We start from the raw sequence: 20,418 nt of genomic DNA on the forward strand, positions 1-20,418 counted from the left end.
TCTCATTGGCTTGTTAGCTTTATAGCAACCACATCAGCTTCCTGGCAGCTCTAAAGCAAAGTGCACCCTTCAAGATTGAAGCTTCTCGCCTTTTGTATTCCACAGAAGAAAAAAGTTTAAAGGTTTTGGAATAACATGAGAGAGGGTAAATGATGACAGAATTGAAATTTTGGTGGGGACTTTGTCTTTAAATCTGAGATATTCTGCGACCGAAATTGTATCAGACCAGACCAGCTTTCAGCACTTGCCTGTCACCGTAGTGTGCCCACTTGTGAGACACGCTGTAACTAGTCACAGATGCTGCAATACATTTCAAATTGTTTGAAGTCTGGCCAGGCTTCCGACAAGAGAGAAAGCAGCAATGACCTACGAGATTTGAGTGCAAAGTGAGGCAGTGGGAAGCGGGAGCAAAAAAGCATCAAACCGCTCCATATTTTTCGTCTCTTCTTATTTATCCCTGTTCTGTGCAAATCAGGGAAGAACATAATCTTGTAATTGCCTCACCTGCATTTCGTTTTTTAAAGACCTGTTCACTCTACCCCTATAAATTCTAACAAATGCCAACTTCCAACAGTTGTTGGGTATTGGTGGATCAGTGTGTTAAAGGTACTGTAAGTGATTTTTTTTATGGAATAGTATGCAAAAAATGTTCCTTCTTTCTGAAAGATATCATTGAAATAAGTCCTGAGATATCGGTCTCTGTGACAGCACCCAACTGTGTAAACAGCAAACTAAAATGTTTGATCAGCCAATCAGAAGACTTTGATATGCTTTCTGCCTTTCAATTATTTTACACATTCTCATAATGTAATAGTTGAAGTGGAACATTCAGGTTTAATGTCATTTTCAGATTCATAACAATTGTCAACTGAGGGCGTTATTTTGCTACTTGTGTTTTTGACAACCGTTAGAAGACGCACTACTCTACTGTTCGGTGTCGGTCTCAATGCTATCTTTGGAGGGCGGCGTTTTGGAAAGAGGGGGCCTGTCTAATTGAACGGCTCAGTCTCGTGGAAGTTTCAAAATGGCTAAAATCGCCTACAGCACCTTTAACCATGTAGGACAGTTTATGACAGTTATGTTTAATTAACATTCTAAATCCAACAGCCAAATTCAGAATGTTTGAAATGTTGGTGTGTGTTGGGATAGTGTGAAAATTACAGTTGATTCTCAACAATCTAAATTTAACTACTAACTTTAGAATGTTTGGAATGTTGGGGTTTGGTGTTGTTCATTGGCAGTGTGAACTACCCTTACACCCTGTCAACAGCAGACGTCTATTGATGTGCTGCGACCCGCTGCATTGTGATTAGAAACAAAAGATAAATTAATCCTTGTTCGTCAATTTAAAAAGTTACTCAAAGGTCCTTAGAGGACAAAAATGTCAGTGTCAAAAAACTGCCATAACAATATTATATATTAATATTTTTTCCCCTTTCAATTAGTTAGTTTTTAACCAACATCAGTCTTAAACATAACTACCAAATATTCATTCATTTTCAGGATTTTAATTTCACACACAAAACACACTCTGACATCCATACCAACACACCCACACAATTTTAGCTGCATCATTTATTCAATTGGCCTGTAGTGCTCTATAATACAGCAAACACAATATAGGGAAAAAGCATGTATTTGCTCCATAGGCTAAACATGAGAAAAATGGAGCCATTTGGTGGGAAATATAATATATATATATATATATATATATATATATATATATATATATATATATATATATATAATTTTGAAGCCAGGGCTCTGTAATAAAAGTGTACATTTGTAGAATTCATGATTTTATACTTAAATGGCACTGGGATCAAATATTGCAGTTTAAATGGGTTTCAATGGGAACATTTTTGTCCTGAAGGTCCTGAGTGTAACCATTTTGTGTACAAGAGTTGAATTAGTCATCCCGACCTGGCTTTGATGTAACGTCAGATGTTATTTAAATATAGAATAAAATGAAATTAATGGCTAAAAAAAAATCCCTAGGGCACTTCTCGTAAAGAGTAGGGGTTTAACCCCGGTGTCCTAGCCAAATTTCCCCCATTGGCCCCTATCTATCATGGCCTCCTAACAATCTCCATCTCTGGATTGGCTACATCACTCTACCATCTCCTCTCCACTAATAGCTGGTGTGTGGTGGGCGTTCTGGCGCACTATGGCTGCCGTCGCATCATCCAGGTGGATGCTGCACACTGGTGGTGGTTGTGGAGATTCCCCCTATACTATGTAAAGCGCTTTGAGTGCCTAGAAAAGTGCTATATAAATGTAAATTGTTGTTAAAGAAATTCACACATTTGATATTTAAAAACTGGTGGGTTAATAAAGCGGCTGAAGTAGCTCTGCAGCGTGCCGGAAATAAAACAGGGCATCCATCTACAGTCGGCGCAATGTGCCAGACATATATAGTGTATACAGCATCGTTGATTTTAATGGGGGTGTTTGCATTTGACTTGACGTGATGCACTGCTCGCATCCGATATAGACAGGATGTAAGGGGCCCTTCACATAGAACATGTTCTTGCATTTAAAAAAGCTAGATAAAATGCAGGTGTCTCAAGACCCGTTTTTAAACATTGAACATTTTAAACGCTGAGCTCATGGCACAAGATGCTGAAAAATCAGCACAGAGATCAAAGATATCAGTCTAGCATGTTTACATAGTAAAACAATACCAAAACAGTGAAATGCCCCTTAGTGTACACACCAACTCAACAGAAAACTTGAAACTGTGAGTCTTTAAATGTGCACAGGGTGACAAGCTTCAGTCCTGAAGTCTGTGCTTGGCATTAGAGGAAGGCCCTGACTGCTCTCTTTCAGAGCTTCACTTGCTCCCTGTCAGAGATGTCCAGGGTCAGCCTCACATCTGGAGGTACCACTGGGAGGTGGACTCAGGGTCAGGGCTCCCTTTCTCTGAAGGTACCAGGGCTCAAGGCTTTGTCAGTCCCATCTGAACAGCTGCGGGTTGGGGCCATATGGGTCAAGAAGACACTGTAGCCTCCTTCCTAATACCCTCCAACTATGACTGTATACTAGCACCAGATGACCTCTGTCCCCTTGAAGCTTGCTCAGGGAAGGCTGGGATGGGCCATATCAGTGTGGCATCATGCGTGTTTCTGGTGCTCCCTGGACCGAATAGAAGCCCCCAGGGCTGAGGATAACAGCTGTGCAGGAAGCTAAGCAACTCTTTAAAGAACTAAAAATTTTGAGATTTTTGGAATTTTAATACATGTCTGTTAGCTTTGTGGCCATGCTAAACATTGATCAATTTTCCCTTTCTCTTCTGGGAAAATATGAATAAAAATATTGATGACACTTGTTGCACTGTACACTACGCATATTTTGCCCAATCAAATGTTTTCTATAATGAAAATGTTCCTCCCACTAATACCACCTGCCACCAACTAGCAAGTACTGTAGCACATTTTTTGCAAAGTTTGAAATAGCATACTAGCATACAACTCTTAATACTACGGTATGTGTGTTGTATCTATATACTAGAGAAATAGTAAGAATAGTATGGAAGTACCAATTCACGGCTGCAACATAACTAATCCCTATTGGCTAGTTGGAGCGGATGAGCCTCTAGATACGTCCCAGCTAAATTTCCTGTTTCTATAGGAAGTACATCAACACAAGAACGAAAACTGCTCTCACTAAGGTTCTTTAAGTTGTATTGAGGGCCATCAATTCCGTATATAAGTAAGTTATGCTGCTAATATATAAAGTAAATATGTTGACCTGGTGTCTGCCCTCTGACTATTAATTGCTGGTATAAAAAGAAGATTATTCATTAAATGAATACGCCACATCAGTTTAGTGTTGAAGAATAAGTAAATCAGTAAAGAGATATAATACTGAATGGGAGTTTAAACACATTGTAACAGAATGTTTTCATGTAGTTTTGGGGTTTTATGTAATACTGCTCATACGAATGGTCTAATGTGCTTGAGACTTTTCATGAAGTGCATGGTTTCATTGTGTATGAATGGTCATATCTGAAGCCAACACATATCTAAGTTTGTATTCATTTTGTAAGGCACTGTGAATTATAAACTGCACCCTTTAATGCATGTTTTCTTGTGCATGTTTGCATTGTGCTTTACTTCCGTGTGTGTGTGTGTGTGTGTGTGTGTGTGTGTGTGTGTGTGTGTGTGTGTGTGTGTGTGTGTGTGTGTTTGGGTGGTTTACGAGGAAATATTTTAAAGTTACAAATGGGTTATTACAAGGGTATTATGCTATAAATGTGAGGACATTTCTTGTGTTCTCATAATTCAAATCACTTAAAAGCATACTAAACAATGTTTTTTTTTTTTTAAAATATAAAAATGCGGAATGTTTTTTGTGAAGGGTAGGTTTAGTGGTAGAGTTAGGGGATATAATCTATAGTTCATACAGTATAAAAATCATTATGTCTATGCAGAGTCCTCATAAGGATAGCTGCACCAACGTGTGTGTGTGTGTGTGTGTGTGTGTGTGCGTGCGTGCGTGCGTGCGTGCGTGCATTGGGACGGTCAATAATGTCATGTTGAATAGAACATTGTATTCAAAACAAGCCCCTTAACATGATTAAGAAGGCTGATTCAATCTGAATGCTTAACGGGAATTAATGATTCATTTAGTTATTAAATATAGCTCCAAGCGGCAATTAAAAGGGGCCTGGCAATATGGCGGCCAACCTATGTCTCTAATTAGACGTGAGATCAAGCCGTGACACATCATTTGTCACACCTGTGCAGTGACTCATGAAGCCTGTGTAATGCAACCAATGACACGGCTCATGCTAGTTATGTTTGTTTAACCAGAATGCACAATTTACTCCACATCCTGTCAGCATTCCAAAAATGTATTATATTTACATTTTAAAATACAGTGGGGTACAAAGTCTGAGTCACGGACTTCAGTTTGTGCAAAACCTGATGATCCGTGTAATCTCAGCATGATTTAAATATGTTACAAAGAGCATCTTGTGTGTTCAAGAAATTAATTTGTATCTCAAGGAAATCTGACCATTCTTACAAAGTAGTTAACATGGTCAATGTCACAAATTTTCTTATTTAACCCTTTAAGCTATGATAGGGCCCGCAAGAAAAAACCTCTAAATATTAAGAAAAAATATATATATTAATAACTACAGCCTTGACCAACACAAAAAATGTGTCGTTTGAAAGCTCTGAAGCTCTACTTTACAGTGCATGCAGGCATTATGACAAAAACTGAACAAGTGCTTTGAAATTTGCAGACAAATCAGAAGTGTTCCGTTTTGATCATTTATTTTTTTTTAAAAGAAAGAAAGAAAGAAAAATCACTGCACTTATTATTGCAGTTAATAAAAACATCAATCTCATCAAATAGCCATGTGTCATATGTTGTTGGAAAGTTCTCAAAGAGTAGAATACAACCAGCCTATTTGTTTTACTCACAGACAAAAATATAGCAAGTAATATGGCTTTGACATTTATGTTTCATGTGAACAGGTGTTGCTTACATGCAGCGTTTTCACTTATAACTTGAAGAACAATAAACAGAACTTAAAATATCACATAGCATTAGGTGAGGTGATTATCTTTCAAACGAGCTCAAACACAAGATAATTGTTTACAAGGATCATTAGATAATCCACACAAAGCACAATGTTACATTTGGCCACCAGGAGATGGCGCCATGTAATTGACACAGACTCAAATGGCACTAATTCTGTGAAATCTCATTACTGACATCATGTCTCCATGCTATGCAAACCTTTAGTCATTGTCGTGTTTGCATGTGTAATTAGTTCTTATGAACTATTAATGTTTTATTAGTTTGGAGAGGCTTTTGGACGCTTGGAGACATTTTTGTACAGTACGATACATTATGTGTCCTTTTGTACATTTAAATAACTTTTGAGTGCTTTGTTGTATCAGCACAACATTTTTCTCAGTTACAGTTGACTTGATTGGGAACAAACGAAAAGCAGTTTTTCGGCGCCACCTTATTTACACCCAGAGATGTATAATATCAAATCAGAAAATATGAATAAGAAGAATTGTTCTTAAAAATTGTTTCTTAGGCAGAGAGTCTCAGAATGTATCATAATCTTTATGAATAAAATATCATTTTATCATTTCATTTTGGGTATACCACTGAAACAGGAAATCACCCTCAGAGCTTAAAGGGTTAAATAGTGGCCAAGAAAAACTACAGAATCCTAAATATATTTATTAATTTCATGTCTTTGTTTAAATAAATGTTTTTATTTGTTTAAATAATTTCTTTGTTTAAAATTAACAAGTCCAAATTCAGTTTATTTCCAGCTATACATAATATTTTTAATCAGGTGGTCTCAGATTTTGTACCCAACTGTGTATAATGCACAACTGAAGATAAAGGGTTCCTTTGATATCTGTAAAATAGAAACAAAGGGATTTTTTTTCTTTCTTTTTCTCTAACAATATATATTTTTTCTCAGTCAACAACCCCATTTATTATATATTATAACAGCAATTTGATGTATAATATTATGTACTTTAATTTCTAATATCATCCCTGTATAATGACTGCAGTCTCAGTTGTTCCTATGGGCTCAACAGTCTGCTTTTATGTGACCATTCAAGGCCATCCAGCGCTATTCAGTAATGCTGTAAATGCAATACCTTGACTTTTACAGAACAATAGTGACAGAGGGAGTGGGTTTACAGAGGAGAGGACATTTAGAGAAGCTAAATCAAAGCATCACTCGCACAGCTGCAGTTTCTATTGAATCGGCCCCAGTCTGAGACTGAAGCCCCCCAGCTTTACCACGTGTGCAGTTCAGTTATCGAGTTATGATTTAGTCTCATCTCTGATATACTGTATATGCATTTTTCTTTATTCCCTCGTGCACATTTGCATCTCCAATCCCCCAGCATGCTCTTCTCTCCATGTCGATGCTGTTCTATCTCTCTTGTGCGTGTGGGACTGCATATAGAGCTCTGATTCTTTTGCTTGTGATCTAAAACCCATTAATGCCAAGCACCCTCACCATCCCTCCCCCCTTCCCCTTTTCTCCAATCCCTAACACCCCCCAACCCTCTACCCTTCCTCCTACACCCTCCCTCCTCTCGTCCATCCAGCCAGTCAGCAGGCGGTATTGTAAATTTTATCTTCTCTTGCAGAAATCATTTCGTCTTCGTTGCAGCAGATGAAATTTCTTGTAACACCTCCTCAGGTAAAATAAATAAATATAAATGAATAACAAATCACCCTCACTTTCTCGATCCACTCACGAGGGAGCGAGCAAACCCCTTTTTTTATATGCACCCTGACAGTGAGAGCTTCTATTGCCCGGCTGTCTCCTTATTTCTGTCCCTTTAGATTAGTAGATGTTACGTTTGTTTTGTTTTTTCAGTACGTTCTCTTGAATGCTCTTTTTTGGACCGAGTGGTGTAGTTTTGGAGTACTGCATGAGGATAGCTGGAAGGCATCGCATACATAGCTCTCATCCTCTTGTTTCTATCTCCCATGGCACTGCTTGGAAGAGGCATGTGTTCCTTGAAGAGTGAAATGAACATGCTTGTCACCAGCTTGAAATCTGTGTGATTTTTCTGTCTTAATCTTCCCTATGTTCCATCCTTTTTTCTGTTCTTCACCATCGCTCTCCCTCACTGCCTCCCTTTCAAAGCATCTCCATTAGATTTGTCTGTGTGAGAGTTTGTGATTGTTTTACAGGCGTGTGGTGGTGCTGGTGATGTTGTCATTGTCGTACTGTATCAAGGTTGCTCATGTAGTGTATGGTGTTTTGCACAGTGGCTGTAGGTGGCTAGATCCTGGGAATGACACTAGTGTGATTGTTACTGGTTTCAGCCGTGGTTTACTGAAAGGAAAATGGACCTGTCCATCCACACATTGATTTTGTGACAGCCTTTCTTTCCTTCCTTCTTTTTCTTTCTTTTTACCAACCAGGGAAAATGAATATGCTAACAAGGCTGTAATTTAGCAGAAGGCACTTTCTTGAAGACATCAACTGTTTTCTGTAAAACACAATTGGAACCTGTCATTTGGAGTCTGAAAACTTGCAAATTATTGTCTAATTGTCCAAGTTCAATCATTACTGATAACCCCAAAGGTTGCATGTCTCGCATTCGCCAGGAACATAATCAGTACGTAAGGAAAGGAGAGGGTTTATGGATGGAGAAACTAGCCGTAGAGCCCCTAAAGTACTGCCTCACATTGTTTAAGAAAGCTTAGAAATGAGCTGTCCATGCAGTCTCCTGGTGGGTAAAGTCGATACATTTAGAGGAATAGCACTGCTGGAGAACACATTTTCCAAAATAATGAGCATGTAGTCAATAATGCAGATATATCCCAGCCATCTGAGATTTATTAACCTGTATCTCAGGGCCCAGATCTAATTTAGCCATACTTTAGAGTCACTGGTGTTCATTAACAAACATAGAGCTTACCGGTCTCATAAATCAGTATTTTTTATTTTTTTTTGCTTTCAGTCTGTCTCAGTAGGCGGCAAGAGGAGTTGTCTAGTATAACAGAATGGATCACGGAAAGGAACAAACCAATAGTCACAAGAACAGAATTAAGCTTAATTTTCATCATACTCATCCACAATTTTAAAACACATTTCCACCCGGCAATGCTACAAAAACAAACCTAATAAAACAGCCAGAAAACAATTTCAATGTCCTTCAAACAGCAATTAAAAACCCCAGCTCGAAAATTTCAGGTGACTCATCCAATCAACATTTTTTTCTTTACTTAATACTTTAGGAATAATTCACCAGGTGCAGTATCCTGAGGGTCACCTTTTCAATCTTAGTTACAGAAGATTGGAGGCAGTCCTGTTTTGATTACTGCCTGCATACTCATTAAAACTAACCCCTGTAAACACAGATAAATCAGGTCAAACAAAATACTTGGCCATGCATTAAAATATGAAGACACACACAACTGTGTGGTGAATAACAATGTCTAATACTAATTTGCAATGGATTAACTTACTTAATCGCCAGGAGTGGAAGAATATGTAAATTGCCTAATTTCTAGGCTCTTCCCTGCCCTCTTATTGGCTCTTATCTGGACTAAAAAAAAACATGCATGCATAACAAGGCTCAAAGGAGCAGATTTTCCATGTTATTTTCACATGCCCTGCTATGAAGTCTGAAATCTTAAAGTCTGCTTGAGCTTTGAATGAGAATAGTGTAAGATCAGAGGATAAAAGACAAACCTTTGGCAGCAAGTATAAATTACACACTTTTATATCTCCTGTCCTGTAATACAGACATTTTCACAATTTCAGCCAAAAGGAAGTATAATGAACATATGTTTTGTTTTATTTTCCCTGAAAATACTGTAAAACTTTGATCTCTGGCTAATTTAACTTTTTCTTGTGATGTATTTTTGATCAATATGTCTAAACTATACTTAAAAAGAAAAGTTTGTCCAAGTGTATCAAACAAAAAATAAATAAATTCATCATCTTAAAGCTGATGTAAACACAAAATGTAACTTGTATAAACAAATGAATTCTGCCGGAACTGATGCCTTGCCATAATTGAACAACAGTGCATCAATTACTAGTAGAACAAGCAGTGACCTTTTTTGCTGCAGAACATCTAGAAATGTCTTGCACAAGCGGCAGTTCAACTTTCAAACAGTGATGTCTTCCTCTGACGTGTGCAGCATGACAGCAAGAGCCATGTGATATTCTCCTCTCTGACTTCATTTGATTGTCATATTCCAAACACTCTGAAATCATTACCATACATAGTTGCTTCAGTTTGTGGTGTTGTATATGACAGTATGACATTTGTGTTTGTATAGCAAAGATATAAGCGATTCTCAACTTGGTGCATGTAATGTGATTCGTTCTTCATGTTTCCACAGTTTCGGACGAGTTTATGCTGCCGACCCCTACAACCACGCACTTGCTCCAGCAGCCACATACAGCGTTGGTGCCATGGTGAGCGATCAAACTATTTCCATCTCGACCTCTCTACCTGTCTTTTCCTCCACACTTCCTCTCTTTTTCTCATTATCCCTTTATGTATCCTCATGTCCTATGAGAAACAACGGGGTCTTCCTCAAGGGGGCTTTTACCCTCCATTTGCCTGCTTTAAAATTTTGAGACCTCATTTTGTCTTACTGGGGCAATTTGTACATGAAAAGGTATGCTTGTTTAAATCTATTAATTTCAAAGATTGGTACCTGAGAAACAAGTGGACCCCCAGCCCTGCATTTAAAAAAAAAAAGGGTTACATAAAATGCCCTGTCCTGTAATCACAATTTATTGTGATTGATCTGTCCATTTCATCACTGGTAGCACTGAGAAATGTAACATGTACCATGTGACCACCAGTGTTGGGTAAATTACTCAAAATTAATCCCCGTAAAATGTAAAATTAGTTCCATAAAACGTTTTATCAGATTACTTTAGTAAAAAAGTCATTTACTTTCTGAAACACTTTTCACAGAAAAGTTTGTATTTCCATGCAAAAATTCAAAATAATATATTTTCTTCCTTATAATTATTTGTTAGGAGACACATACAGTTCAGCTGTCACAGAAAGCAAATGGACATAGATATGAATATAATTAACCTGAAATGTATTCTACATAAATAGTATTATTTTAGAGAGACTGTAGGTGTTACCCCTGTAATGTAATTAAATGTAATTAGATTACATAACAAGAATCTTAAATGTAATTCATTACGCTACTTTTTTAGTTCTACTTTGTAATCAAATTACACCCAGCACTGGTGAGCACACACTCATACATTTTCGCTTCAGTGAACAACTTGCACCGCAAATTTAATGGGCATGAAGTTAACAAAACATACATAAAACAAGATAATATAATATGCTATTTCCGACCATGTCACAGCAAAGTATGCATCATCATAGACTCCACAGACAGCCCATAGTCCATTCTCTAACCATCTGCCCATAGCACACAAAACTGAAAAATCCTTTCTCGAACCACTCAGTGCAGATCTCATTGGCTAGTTTGATGGAACTTCCCCGAGTAGACGCACAGAGGATATTTAATCAGCCGACTTGTGTTCACAAGGTTCCGTGTTGATACAATATGTAGAATCAAAGGATTGGCCAAAGGCTGCCAGGTTATTGACATCAAATCTTTTAAAAATATTCAGAGTTTCATTTGAGAAAGTAAAGCGGATATCCACAAGCAGAGCTGAATTTTCTGCTTTGTTTATTTAGTTAGAATTTTTCTAGAGGTTTTCTGTGCTGTACTTAGATTCTCCACATATTTGCTGCTTTTTTCCCCCTGGACTGCCTTTTATTATGGTATGATACATTTTCGGTAATCCCGCCCATAAACACCCTGTAATGACAAAACTTCCTGTGATTGGTTGCTTAACATGTCAATTAGATGGCTTTTCCTGTCTAAATGGGCAGATCTCTGCCAATTGAAGCTGATATAGAGCCCAGACCTTTGCCGTATTCATAGGTTTGGCTACGTGAGATTAGCATCATCGTAACTGACAAATCAGAAACATTCTCACAGCCCGTTGCAGCAGACCCCAGCGATTCATGCGAACTGCCATTCTTTTCTCTTTCTTTATCCCTTTCCAGCTCTATTCTTTGTGCACGCTTGTCATTTAGCCTCATTCTTTTTCCTTTTCATCCCTCCTTTTCCCCCTGCATGGATTTTAGCACTGCTGACATCTCCTCACTTAAACTTAATTGAATTTGTCTCTTGTGCTAACGGCAGCTGAAATGCCACATTAATCCTCCCAGTAAACGTGATAAATGTCTTAATTTCTTGGCAGTGTAGTGCATGTTAGTTATTATATTTCTAATTTTGTGAATATCACCTAGCCGAGCGCTCCCCTTAATGGAATAATTAGTCATTTTGATAATTAAATCCATCACCTAAGTGGTGCTGCAGCAACAGCTAAAAGAGTGAGAGGCAGAGGAGAGACAGAGTGATGAAAGAGTAAGACGAAGACAATGAGCAGCATGTCTCCGGTTGCCCACCGTGTTTGTACGTGATCATAAACACTTCTGTTGCATACAAAATACATGCATTTGTTTTATGTGCTCTGTTAACTCATGTGTTTTCTTCCGCCCTCTTCACGTTTTTAAGTAGCTAAATGCATCTCTTCTGGCATGTGGTGTGTTGGTGTGCTTGCTGCATGAAGGAACTTGATTGGTTTTCATCCGGGGGTATGTACTGCAAATAGCCTGAATGCGAGCGGAGGTCTCCTCTGAGCGATGTCAGTTAAACATGTCCAAACCCGTGGCTTCTCTTGCAGAATCCTTTTGCTCCATTGACTGATGCCAAGACCAGAAGCCACGCCGATGATGTGGGTCTCGTTCTTTCTTCTTTGCAGGCTAGTATATACAGAGGTGGATACAGTCGTTTCGCACCATACTAACAAACCTATCAAAACCTATTGAGAATCTTCCTGTGGGGGTAAAAGAGGAGTAATTCAGAGGCCTGGGTATTGCAATACATGCAGTAGTGCATCATTTTAGCATCTCTTAAGAGAGAGAAGACAAAAACGGATATTTTTCATCTTATACCTCAGATATTTTGTGCTGTGTATTTTAAAATTGTGGGTTTTTAATTTCAAAGATTACATAGATTGTCGGCTGTAGAGGTTTCTGTGGTGATCTAGAGAGCTGCTAGAAATTAAAAAGATGAAAAAAATGAGATACAAATTGTTAGGGCTTTATCATGTAAATGAATTATGTATGATAATATTCTAGTCACTTTGGGGTTATCATATTTTGTAAGAGTGTAAGTGACTAGAGTCATCCAGTGGTTTCTGCTTTTGTTGACATCAACTTTTGTCTTTCTTTGGTTGCTTTCATTTCTGGGTTTCTGTGCCGTAGAGAAAGAGAAAGGGGGGTTGTGGGTAGGAATAGATAGGCAGACATCTCTGTAGTGGGTGAAAGACTGGGCTGGCAGTAGACACAGAGCTGGTTAAAGAGACCACTGAGGTATTGATTATTTAAATTATCTTATATCAGTCATTACTCAAAGCCAAAGGTTATGTTCCTGGGGTGTTTAATGTGTATATTCCAATTATACATAGCAGCTCGTAGAAACTCCCCAAAAATTCACCATGACACTATTTTACTCTTTAACTATTATCTAGTCCTTAAGTCAGACCCTTACTAGTTTAGGCCTACCACAATATGTTCTTTTTATATAACAGTACTTCCAGTACGTTGATTGATATAAATGCTGATTTTTATAATATGGGAGAGATGATACATGAAAAAAGAAAAAGAAAAAAGACGGCGACAGTAGCGCCGATTATATTTTTTGCTTTGGTTTTCCTTTTGTTTTTCAGAAGTAAAGAAACTCTGATTATTTGTACAAGATGAGAGTGGGAAAAAATAAACTAACAGTGTATTAAATTTGATCTGTGCAGTGGAAATGTTCTCTTATATGAAAAACACAACTGTATAATGTTTTAGATTTAGTGTGTTAGACCAACTGTTAGAGAAAGGTGTCTCATTTTTTATGGAATCATACACAGATTTATATCAACACTTTACAAGTAATGCAATCATTATGTATATATAATCATAGTATTTTTGTCAACTGTACAATTTTGCACACAAAACCTGCAATTTTTTCATCACTCTTCACTTGTGGGACGTTCCGTTGTCTGTTTCTTTTGGTTTCCCACTTCTTCTTTCAAGTGTTTCGTTTTGATATCATTTTTAATGAGACATCCTTTGTACTATTATTTTCTAGAACACAGCCTTTACACTTTGAAACTGTTTGATTATCAAGAAATTGAGAAATATATGACTTGTGAAAAAGATATCTATATGTAAATAGGAATAATGATGATAACTATGTCATTTACAAGTGCTACACAAACAAGCTGTCAAGGTGTTCTTGAAGAGTTGCAGCTTGGCTGTGCATACGCGAAGACTTCCCTTCATGTTGTTTACAAGTATACCTAATTAGAGGTGTTTGTCACATATCTCATTTTTCTTTATTTTGTATTTATAAAAGTTTAATTGCGTGAAATACAAACAAAAGAGCAGCTTCAGTTTATCCAGCTGCAAATATCCTCTTGTGTACTATGTGCGCTTCACGTCACACAAACTTGGCAAAAATATCTTACCCACTGCTGTGATTCTGCTCTTTCTGCTTTAAGTATGTGTTGTGGACAAGCTTTCTCCTTGTCATTGTATGTGCATGCACTATGATCTGCATAACAATAACCATCAATAAAGTTTCTCAAGATAAGGGGAATTTGTGCTTTGTTTTTTACGCCTATAATGTGGGAAATTACGCAAGGGTGGATCTTATTCCTGGATGATGGAGGGCATTTTTCTACTGATGTGATTACGTTGAGTAAAATTGCATTTAAAGGCTTAAGGCGAAGGGGAAATGATCATCTCCAATGAGGTTAAATGGGATTGATGCTTCCAGGTCTGAGGTGGTCATCTGTATGGCTTTAAGAAGACTCTCTCTGTATTTAGGATGAAGGAGTGAGATCCGATTCGTGAGGTCTGATTAGGTTATCATCCACACTTTCAGCACACAAGGGTTATGAAACATCTCCGCTCTGAAATATTCAGAGAGAGAGCAAGGCATTTTCCACAAAAACAACACCAGCAATTGAAATGTATAGCACGATATCAGCTTATTTTAAGATAGGAACTGTTTCAGTTATGAGAAAAAGGTGCAAAGCCATTAATAGTTGTAGATTTTTGGAATTGCACAAAATTTTAGGTTCATTCCTCTGAAGAAAATCATTTGCATAAGTGCTCTGCAAATGACAACATTCAGAACATCGTATGAAGAACATTACTTTGGAGAATGATGGGGCCCTCTCATCAAAACTGAACCTATCTGCCCTCCATAACTGTAAGTAGGAGATATTCATTATCATTCTCTCATTTTGCCAAGGTATGATGGAATTTCATAAATTATGTATACTACAGATAGTTCTAATTGAAGAAAAGAAGAATTACCCCACATTCTCGATTTGATCAGTGTAATTGGAAAAACTTAGCCAGAGGTTCCTGGGAAAGATAAGCAATATAAATGTTTAAATGTGATGGAGTCACATTATGCTAGGTAATTACAACACCTCTTCACAGAAATGGGTGATCAATAATTAACGTATCTCGGGTCACAAGTCTGGGGACATCATTTAAAATTGGTTATTAATTCTATTATGAAAAATGTACATTCTTTTTAGATTCGGTTGCCTGAGTCCACATGGAGAGCTAAAGGAGGTCTGGTTTTAATTCAGTCTCACCCATCTCTCTGAGTCTTTTTATCTCCTTGGCAGGGGTGATTCTAGGATTTCAATCTGCCCCTAATGACACAATAAGGTGTGCACATTTTATGTATTCCACTATTGCTTAGGTGGTGCTTTTAGCCCGCTAATATTAATTTAGAATATTGTCATTTTCTATCATAAACATTTATAAAGATATAAAAGTAACCCAAATTGCTTATATTATAAGACAAACCATATATTGTAAATGTATATTTATTGGCATATTTATCTGCCCTAAAAATTCATTTTTGTTCTTAATTTATTAACAGAAATTATAGAACATATGTCAATCATTTAACTTCTATAGTTTGAAGTTGTATCAAACACCACAAAAACCTATTGCTACAATAAATGTCACATTTATTTAGTGGAGTGAAATAAGTTTATCTGTCTGTCAGTTTCGTTCACTGATTCATTAGTAGGTGGCAAGAAATTAAGTTATTTTGTGTTTTGAGTGAGTTATTTAATTATTGGTAAAGCACCGACTGAAACAAGTCTAATTATACTTTAATTACAGTTTGCATTTCTACAGATCTACAGTACTAAGAGAATTCAGCAGTGTTTAACATTAAGTTTTCCCCACAAATGACAACAAAGCATATTTGTAATTTTGTGAACTGCTGTGCATGACTATGCAAAAAGACAATAATATTAGCCTAAAAACTATTTTAATTAAGTGATTCAATTACGTCCTGATGTCAATGTAACGTCAACTTATCCAGACACGTTTTTCTCCTCATTAAAGAAATTATTGAACTAAACAAATTACATTCCTCGTCCTCTCCTTCAGTCAGTCAACAGATCCTGAACGAGATGACTGAATGATTCGTCCCGTGAAGTGAAAGGGCACATTCGTTCAGTTCAAACCAATGATATGCTCTTTCACAGCCTGCACTATAGTCCGTTTTTACAGGCAAGAAAAATCCCTAAAGCAGTCTCATGCAGCAAACTAGATCCCTGAAGCCCCCTAAATAGGGTCTAACAAAGCCTATGCTCCTTGGGTAAAATGCTCACTGGCCAGTCTCTCTTTCCACTGGCTGGACCTGTCAGTAATGTGATGATTTATGTTTCTGAATAAACTTAACATATTAAATGAAGTAATTTTGGTCTCTTTGCTCGGTTTGATTCGTTGAATGAGACTGGATTGATTATCTTGCAGATTGCTGCCAGGAGAAAGTGGATGCTTGCTTTCTCAGGACCGGTCATCCATTGCTCTTTCTCAGAACACTGCAGACTTACAAATAAAAGTTGTCACCAGCGCTCATGTTTAAAATTTCAAATGCTTGTGATTTTCTGTGGGTTTGTTAAAGAATTCAGATCTCGTGCATCAACCAAGAAAGTTTGAGAGACTCCTTTTTTTTATTTTTATGGATTGCTGTAAATGTTGTGCAATCATAGACTTTTAAATGTAGCTTGCACAGTTGCCGTCATGTGTTCATTAAAGAGACAGCAGGATTGAGCTGCCAGAGGAAAAAGCAATACATCATGAAACCCATAACACAAGAAATTGTCATACTATTGCAGTATTGCAGCAGCATGTTTATCTATGTGCGTGCGTGTATTTATTACTTTGTGGGGACCAAATTTCCCCATAATTATAGTAAAACCCGAAATATTTGACGTTGTTAGGGCCTTTTTGTTGGTCCCCATGAGGAAAACGGCTTGTAAATTATACTATACTTTTTGAAAATGTAAAAATGCAGAAAGTTTTCTGTGAGGGTTAGGTTTAAGGGTAGGGTTAGGGGATAGAAAATATAGTTTGTGCAGTATAAAAACCATTATGTCCCCATAAAACATGGAAACCCAACGTGTGTGTGTGTGTGTGTGTGTGTGTGTGTGTGTGTGTGTGTGTGTGTGTGTGTGTGTGTGTGTGTGTGAGTGAGCGTGTATTTATCACTTTGTGGGGACCAAATGTCCCCATAAGGATAGTAAAACCCGAAATTTTTGACCTTGTGGGGACATTTTGTCGGTCCCCATGAGGAAAACAGCTTATAAATCATACAAAATTATGTTTTTTGAAAATGTAAAAATGCAGAAAGTTTTCTGTGAGGGTTAGGTTTAGGGGTAGGGTTAGGTTTAGGGGATAGAATATAAAGTTTGTACAGTATAAAAACCATTATGTCTATGGAAAGTCCCCATAAAACATGGAAACACTACGCGCGCGCGTGCGTGCGTGCGTGCGTGCGTGCGTGCGTGCGTGCGTGCGTGTGTGTGAGCGTGTATTTATCACTTTGTGGGGACCAAATGTCCCCATAAGGATAGTAAAACCTGAAATTTTTTACCTTGTGGGGACATTTTGTCGGTCCCCATGAGGAAAACAGCTTATAAATCATACTAAATTATGTTTTTTGAAAATGTAAAAATGCAGAAAGTTTTCTGTGAGGGTTAGGTTTAGGGGTAGGGTTAGGTTTAGGGGATAGAATATAAAGTTTGTACAGTATAAAAACCATTATGTCTATGGAAAGTCCCCATAAAACATGGAAACACAACGTGTGTGTGTGTGTGTGTGTGTGTGTGTGTGTGTGTGTACGCCAGTCCACAGGGTGTTGAGATGTGTCTAGTGAAGTAGAGCAGTAGTTAAAGGGAAGGTGCATGGTTACTTTCCATTAGCTAGCTACCTTCTCACTTGCAGCTTGCTGCCACTGGCTAGCCCCTGTGGTGAACTGGGGAGCAGCCTTATGTGTTAGACCTCCTTTGACAGTATACAACCTCTCCATCACCAAGACTTCTGTATTAATGGGGCAGGTTAGAATGAACTGGAAGCTTCTAGTCAGTCCCCTGCATGCCTGCGGCACAGGTTATTTGGCCACTAGCAGCCGTTGCTGAGTGGCGGTTGGTCCCTGCAGACACCTGTGTGTCTGAGCAGCCCTATTAAGGAACTGCATTGCTCACTCCCTAATGGGGAATGGTCTAGAACCACCTAAAGATGGCCTATTAGCAACCTGGAATGTGAGAACCCTCCTGACTCATATGGCAAATCTGATAGGAATTTGGTTACACCTTCTTTTGGAAGGGATACCCTGCCAGCGGTCAACATTTCCATGGAGTTGGGCTGGAAATCAAGAACTCTCTCCTTGACTGCCTGAACCACCAGTAGGCATCATTGAAAGGCTTATGACACTCAGTATCCCCCTAGCCAAGAAGCACTTCGCCACACTTCTCAGTGCTTATGCACCAACACTTCCTTCAGAGAATGGGGTCAAGGAATGCTTCTACCAATCACTGGATGAAACATTGCAAAAAAATCCCAAGAGTGACAAAATCTTCCTGCTTGGTGACTTTAATTCTCGGGTGGGAAAAATCAGCTGGATATGGAGTTGGCCAGACCATGCAAATAGCTTGGGACTTCTCACTCTTTGTACCGAGCCTGTCCTGACCATCACTAACACACTGTTCCAGCACAAGAACAAGTACAAGACTTCATGGATGCATCCCCCCTTCAAACAGTGGCATCTCTCTGATTACATTATAGTGTGTTACAGTGAAATCTCATAACTTGTGCCATGAGAGTGTTGGACTGACCATTGCATGATTGTAGCAAAATTCAATATGAAAGTCAGTCCACCTATTCGACTGTAAAAGTCTGTCTAGAGTAAGCTAAACTGTGACCAGATGAAGAAGTCCGAAACTAGGGATGAGTTCTGCTGAGCCCTAGTCGGGAGGTTAAAGGAGATGGAACCATCTTTGTGCTTAGAAGAATCTTTGTGCTCAGTGGACAAAAAGTGGGCTCTGGAAAGCTCAGCACTTTACGAAGCAGCAGCCCAAACCATTGGGTATAGAACAAAAAAACATCAAGATAGGTGTGATGATAACTCTGAGACCTGGGTAATAAACACAAAACACATAGGGCATACATGAACAAAACCTCATCCAACATTCTTAAGCAGCAATGGCAAGCGGCTTTGTAGGGATGTATAAAAAGCTATACAGAAACTGCAAAATGATTGGTGGGTAAACAAGTCACATGACATCCAAATATATGCAAACAGAAATTACATTCATAATTTCTACAATGCAATAAAAACCATATATGGCCCAAGAAATGCATCTGTTGACCTCTCCATACTTACGGAGCTGTCTGATTACCCCACTATTCACTCTCTCATCCATCCATCCACCCGCCGCCTTTGTAGTTCTGACAGCTGTACACTCCTTAAAAACCAACAAGTCCCCTGGTGTTGATAAAATCCCAGCTAAAATGCTGAAGCAGGATGGCTACCTTTGCATTAAAAACTTTCCACCAACTTATCACAGAGGCATGGGAAAGTGAAGACATTCTCCAACATCAACACCATCTACAAGAACAACCATCTGCGGCAAATATAGTAGAATATCTCTTCTTTGCAGTTGCAGGAAAAGTCCTATCCAAGGTTCTGCTACAGAGACTGATCGAGAATATCACTTAATCAGTGCTCCCTGAGTCACAATGGGGGTTTTGAAGAAACAGGAGTACGGTTGACATGATCTTCACCACACTGCAGCTTCAAATGGCTTGTGTGACCATTGGAGGATAACAGTCTGATCCTTTCCCTGTACATACAGGAGTGAAACAGGGTTGTGTGATGGCAACTGCAGAATTGTGGAGGCCATGATTACCCAACCTCGGTTATGGTGGCTTGGTCATGTAATCAGGATGCCACAAAACTGACTGCCTCACAGAGTGCACTTTAGCAGCACGGCCGTCGCTCAGCAGGTGGGTAGAAATAAACGTATAAAGACCAGATAAAGGCTTCACTGAAAAAGTGTAAGATCAGACCAGATGACCTGGAAAACACTGCTGCTGACTGCAACACCTGGCAGAAGATTACCTAGGAAAGGAGTCATAGACTGGAAGAGGACAGGAAAGCCATAATACAAAAAAGCAAGCCAGAAGGAACACATCCATGGAAATTGTTACCACCACAATTGTTTATAAATGTCCTGCTTACAATAAAATGTAAGGCTCTAGGATCAGACTGTTCAGCAATCAGAGAACCCACCGCTGAAGGAATCATCAGAAAACGATGGACAAAAGACACAAGTCTGTCTGCCTGTCTGTCTGTCTTGGGGAATCAGGTTTACTATCATTGTGAAATGGCAGTAAAACCTGAAATCACCTACAACCCTTGAGGAAAACGGCTTAATAAACATGCTTATTGATGTCTTAATGA

At 38.4% G+C, this 20,418-nt stretch overlaps 1 protein-coding gene across 11 annotated transcripts in view; it reads left to right on the forward strand.

The window, feature by feature from the left end:
- LOC127652976 (RNA binding protein fox-1 homolog 1-like) overlaps positions 1–14,223 on the forward strand; it is a 393,043-nt gene extending 378,820 nt beyond the window's left edge. For 10 of the 11 annotated variants that reach the window (XM_052139431.1, XM_052139432.1, XM_052139433.1 and 7 more), the window contains 2 exons: positions 9,868–9,943; positions 12,263–14,223. In XM_052139431.1, coding sequence (XP_051995391.1) covers positions 9,868–9,943; positions 12,263–12,385 — 199 coding nt within the window. In that variant the 3' untranslated portion in view covers positions 12,386–14,223. Of the gene's footprint in view, positions 1–7,145; positions 7,199–9,867; positions 9,944–12,262 lie in introns of all 11 variants that reach the window. The other variant, XM_052139435.1, reaches the window with a different exon arrangement.
- The last annotated feature ends 6,195 nt before the right edge of the window (positions 14,224–20,418 follow it).

The sequence above is a fragment of the Xyrauchen texanus genome, chromosome 12 (assembly GCF_025860055.1).
Source record: "Xyrauchen texanus isolate HMW12.3.18 chromosome 12, RBS_HiC_50CHRs, whole genome shotgun sequence".
In the NCBI taxonomy this organism is placed as follows: Eukaryota; Metazoa; Chordata; class Actinopteri; order Cypriniformes; family Catostomidae; genus Xyrauchen; species Xyrauchen texanus.